The 5,256-nt window shown below is 39.3% G+C and overlaps 1 protein-coding gene across 1 annotated transcript in view; it reads right to left on the minus strand.

Moving 5' to 3' along the window:
- Positions 1–4,512: 4,512 nt before the first annotated feature.
- The window catches only part of LOC123979434 (alcohol dehydrogenase 1-like), a 10,260-nt gene continuing 9,516 nt past the window's right edge, over positions 4,513–5,256 (minus strand). Inside the window, exons 8-9 of the mRNA XM_046063350.1 lie at positions 4,686–4,824; positions 4,513–4,590 (exon numbers count right to left, since the gene is read on the minus strand). Coding sequence (XP_045919306.1) covers positions 4,557–4,590; positions 4,686–4,824 — 173 coding nt within the window. The 3' untranslated portion in view covers positions 4,513–4,556. The remainder of the gene's footprint in view (positions 4,591–4,685; positions 4,825–5,256) is intronic.

Here is a 5,256-nt window from a genome sequence, read left to right on the forward strand (position 1 = left end):
CTGCATTTGGGTCCACACTTCAGTTTGCTTCAGCCTAACCTTGACATAAACATTACCCTAGTATTTAGCAGTTATCAATAGGCATATGGAATATTCAAACATCATGGTTAAATGCTAAATAAACTATTTAACACTGTTAATGTAACAATTTATTACATTAATGGTACAGAGAGTGACACATTTGGTAAAGACATTTTATTACGTTATTGGGAAGTTATTACATTATCAGGGTTTTTTTTTTTTATCTTTTTGACAGAGTTAAGAGGAGATTTTTATTACATTGGGAAATTATTACATTATTGGGTTCTACACATTTACATGTTTATGTAACTAGTTTTGCAGAATAAAGTCCTTTAAGGTCATGTTTGTGTGAGCTTCCTCTTTTGTTCCAAGAAGGAGACAACTTGTAACAAAATGTTATTAGTACTAAATTAATAATCTCACTGATTTGTCTAAATTATCAAATTATTATTTTTCTATTAGTTTTCAGTGCGTATTTTAGACTGACTGATGCAGATTGCAGATTATATGAGCGAGCAGAATCAGACATGCAGAGAGTGACACACCGGGAGACAGCTTTACACAATGTGATGGAAACTCAGGAGGCTTTCACACCTACCTTATTTGGTTCCGACTTTCAGACTTTTTAATTTGAGCTGAACCAAAATTACAGGTGTGAAATCTCCCCTTTACCATGGTCCAGACCAAACAGGCGAAATTTGGTCCGACAAAAAGAGGAAGTCTCGGTCTGGATCAAAATGAACCATGGTTCGGTTCCTTTCTAATGTGAAAGCATTTTTTTAATGGGTCGGACTTTCAGACCATTTACAGGACATTCGGTGTTTCCTGTGTGAGCCGGAAACAAAGGCTGTGTCCGAAGTCTCCCACTACTCACTATATAATGGACTATATAGTGAGGTCGCCATTTTGGAGTGCTGTCCGAATGTATAGGGAGAATTATTATACCCTATATAGTGGACTCAATGTATCCCAGCATTGACTGCATTTAGCTGATGTTATATGTTGCCGTTAGCTCATCTGCCGCTTTTCAATAACTAATCGTATATCTTTCACCAGAGGTTCAGCAATGTCACCATAGCTAAACGTATTGGATGGTAACAAAACGGTTAGTGAGCTAGACTGATTATTCTAAATGAGATCGTTATCACACTTTATAACAATTAGACCTCTGTAAGTAACACTACTGTGGTGAATAGGTCTTGTGGTGTTGCCCTGCGCCATTATGTTGCATTATTGCAAGCAACAGAGAAAACAGGCGTGTTCTTCATTTCTAGCAAGTGAGGTTACAGCCCATCAAGTAGGCAGTAAAAATAGGCAAATAAAAAAATGCAAAGTGCCAATGTGCACATTTTATGTTGGTGTTTTTTTAAATTCATAATTATGTAATAATTTATTTTATTTTTACTTTAATTATTCTGTAAAGAACTCGACTATTTTTACACTTTTTAGCACAAACATTTGTATTTAATTGCCCATTACCCATATTTGCTTTTGTAATAAATTTGTTAATGGCTGGTATGCATCATGTCATTTAAGTGTATAAAACATTTTACCTCTAAAAATGATGATTATATTTGAAAAATCATTTCCAGTTTGAAAAATTTGTTAAAATTTTGACAAAAAGTATCAGTATCAGGTACGGCAGACTGTCTGATATGTCATTATATTATCAGAATTTGGATTTTTACAACTTCCATAGATGCAGCATTGTCTGGTTATAATTATATTATTAAATGAGCATACAGTAACTGAAGTGTTTGCAGCAACGTTTTTCATAATTTAGACGCACAAATCGATAGCAAACACATCAGCCAAAATTCATTGCCTTTAGGCGATCTGGCTCATGATAAAATTCAACCCATTCAGTGCAATAGTGGAAGGAGCCTTGGTTAAATGAATGGAGGAAAACAAATTGCCACATGCCTGTTTGTACTGCAGATGAAATGTACACATTTCCCCCAAACCTGTGCACCATGTTCTAACAAACGGAAGCCTCAACTAGCGCAGACACTGGACAAATATAGAGTTCAATTTCTTCTTTTTGTCTCTTACAAATTGTGCAACAGAGTGAATTTTCCTTCTTTAAGGATAATAGCACACAGGTTTCCTCAGATCACATTAAGATCATTTGCTGAGCCAAAGGTGACAGCCTGTGATGTTCCGAAGCAATAAGTCGATCTCTGTCTCTCTGTCTGGTTTGCTGGCTAACTTAGACAGCTGCCTTGATAAGGACAAAAACTCCTAGGTAACCCAAGGTCAGGACTGTAAAGAGATTCAGTAACATGTCATATATCCATGTAGCCACAAGGCAGCGCTGTGATAATTTACTGTGTTCAGTAGAGAGGAACTCTTACTTTTATGTTATCACTATAACATGGAGTGGAAAAATAAATGACTAGCACAAGCTAGATGTTCATCACAACAATGTGTCATCATTGAAAAAGGAATGAACATTACAAGGATTAGCTTTTTTGATTTCATTACAGACTGACTGGCTCTCTTTAGTGTAAGTGTTGCAAGACCATTCCATCACACTGAGGGACTGTTTCTCTTTTACAGCTGTTAAATTTTAATTAATGTTCCAATAAATAATTAAAAACCTGTCAATGATATCCTTCCTCCAGTATTGCAAACATTAACCTCTGCTCCGTAAACTCTTGGCTGAGCAGAGGAGCAGTCTGGGCAATCCTAGCAGTAGTTGCTCTCTGTAGATCAGCTCAAATCCATTTAAACATTCACAGAAGTTCATTATTCTGATATATGTGAGGAGAAGTCAGCATACCTTCCCTAAAAGAATGGCGCAATCATAAAACAAAACATGGCTACAAAGAAAAAACTGAACCAACCCCTGTTCAAAACTCTGCACCCTTATTTCTTAATACTGTGTATTGCCACCTTTAGCATTAATGGCAGCGTGCAGTCTTTTGTAATAGTTGTGTATGAGGCCCCAAATTCTTGCAGGAGGTATAGTTGCCCATTCATCTTGGCAAAATGCCTCCAGTTAATGCCAAGTCTTTGGTCAGCCCCCCACCCCCCACAAAAGAACTACAGTGAGCCACCACCATGCTTCACATTGGGGATGGTATTCTGTTCACTATAGGCCTTGATGACCCCTCTCTAAACAGAGCGCTTATGGTTTTGACAATAAAGCTCTATACTGGTCTCGTCACTCCAAATTACAGCATATTGTAACCCCGGCTTTTTTGTGGCATTAGCGCAGGAAAGGCTTCTTTCTGGCAACTCATCCATGCAGCTCTTTTTTGTTCAAGTATTGTTGTATTGTGCTCCTTGCAACAACCGCATAATCTTTTTCCAGAGCAGCCTGTATTTCTCCTGACGTGGGTTTTTCTTTGTATTCCAAACAATTCTCGCTGAAATCTTTCTTGGTCTAGGATTCAGGAACAAGAAAAAATGTTTGGAATGTTTTTATTAGTTTTTCCATCCATCCATCGTCAACCCCATACCCTGCGTACAGGGTCACGGGGGGCTGGAGCCAATCCCAGCTGACATCAGGCGAAAGGTGGGGTACACCCTGGACAGGTTGCCAGTCCATCGCAGGGCCACACATAGACAAACAACCAGTCACACCTAAGGACAATTTTGGAGACACCAATCAACCTAGCCTGCATGTCTTTGGATGGTGGGAGGAAGCCAGAGCACCCAGGTAGAACCCACACAGACACGGGGAGAACATGCAAACTCCACACAGAAATGCCAGGGCCATAACCTTCTTGCTGTGAGCCGACAGTGCTAACCACTGCACCACCGTGCCGCCCTTTATTAGTTTTTGATATTATTAATTGTTTAAATTTGAGTTCAGTTAAAATTTCAGTTTGTCTTTGCTTCTCAGCAGAACTCACTGTAAACTTTCACAGAGGCCAACATCAGAAGATTATTTGTAGCTTAGTGTGCCTACTGTTAAACTGCAATATCCTATAATTTATTAAAAATTCTTCAGGAAACAGGCTGAAGCCCTGTTGTGGGAACAAATCCAGGAGCCCATCCTAGCAGAATAATTACAATGCTGTCTGCCTAGTTATGCAAACACTGATATGATTAGGGTGGTCTGAGCTAAAACTATTTGAGTGACATTTTAAACATAGTTTAACAGAGCATTAAGAGACATGACAGACAATGCTGTAGACATGTTTGCTGTGAACATAGTAAAACCAGAATACAAAGAAAAAAGCCACAGATCCCATCTGTTTAGACCAGTGGTTCTCAAGCTGGGGAGAAGTAGAGCCACTTCATGAATGTTTAGAGGACCTAAGCTTACATATATAGGGTTCATATGGTGACATAAACAAACAAAAATACTCTGATGCTAGCTAGGCTATTTTGTTTACATGAATCTTGTTTATTTCAATTGCCTGTATTCTTAATGATTGATAAAAATGATATCCACTTTTGCTGGGGTGCGGGGGCATGCACTCTCATGCACTCACCATTTATTTTGCTCTATAAACACTTTGACATGTTTAGCTTTTGCTTATGTGAACGCTGTAGATGATTCACTGAGTAGTGTTGCTGTGGACTTATTGTGGAGAAACATTCAGGACCGTCCGGATGCTGTGGAACAGAAATAAAAGTGAAATCATCAGACCTGCACCTGGTTATTTATCTGTGTTGGTGAGTCATGAATGGTGGAGAAAGCATAAACCTACCATTTGCTGTTTTTCATCAATTCAATGGCATCATTGACCTGGTCCAAGGTCATGTTGTGAGTGATGAACTCATCCACCTTCAACTTCTTGTCCATGTAGGCTTTGCACATCTGAGTCACTCCATCCTTACCCTTAAAACCTAAGTCACAAAATCCCAAAATCAGAGCATGGAGTCTTATCAAGAACACGACTGGCTAGAGAAATACAGAACATGAGCCCACAGTCATTTAGTTTGAGACTGACTAGTCAGTGGTCACATTTGTCTCACCTCCAAACAGGGAGCCCTTCCATATGCGTCCAGCGATGAGCTGAATGGGTCGAACTGCAGTGTCATGCAAGTCTGTCCAGCCAACAATCACACTGACACCCCAACCTTTCACACAAGACTCCAAGGCACTGCGCTGAATGGAGAAACGTTAAAGTTAGTGGTTTGTAACTGAATGGGTGCTGGTCCAAATCTCTGCGCTAGCTGTGGAAATGTGGGCTGGGTAACTTAATGAATGACGCTCAGCTCTTCTTCAATTGCTACTGCTGGGAAAGAGGAAGTGAACTCAGTTGATTTAGATAAGAA

This window comes from Micropterus dolomieu, linkage group LG11 (genome assembly GCF_021292245.1).
Source record: "Micropterus dolomieu isolate WLL.071019.BEF.003 ecotype Adirondacks linkage group LG11, ASM2129224v1, whole genome shotgun sequence".
Taxonomy (NCBI): Eukaryota; Metazoa; Chordata; class Actinopteri; order Centrarchiformes; family Centrarchidae; genus Micropterus; species Micropterus dolomieu.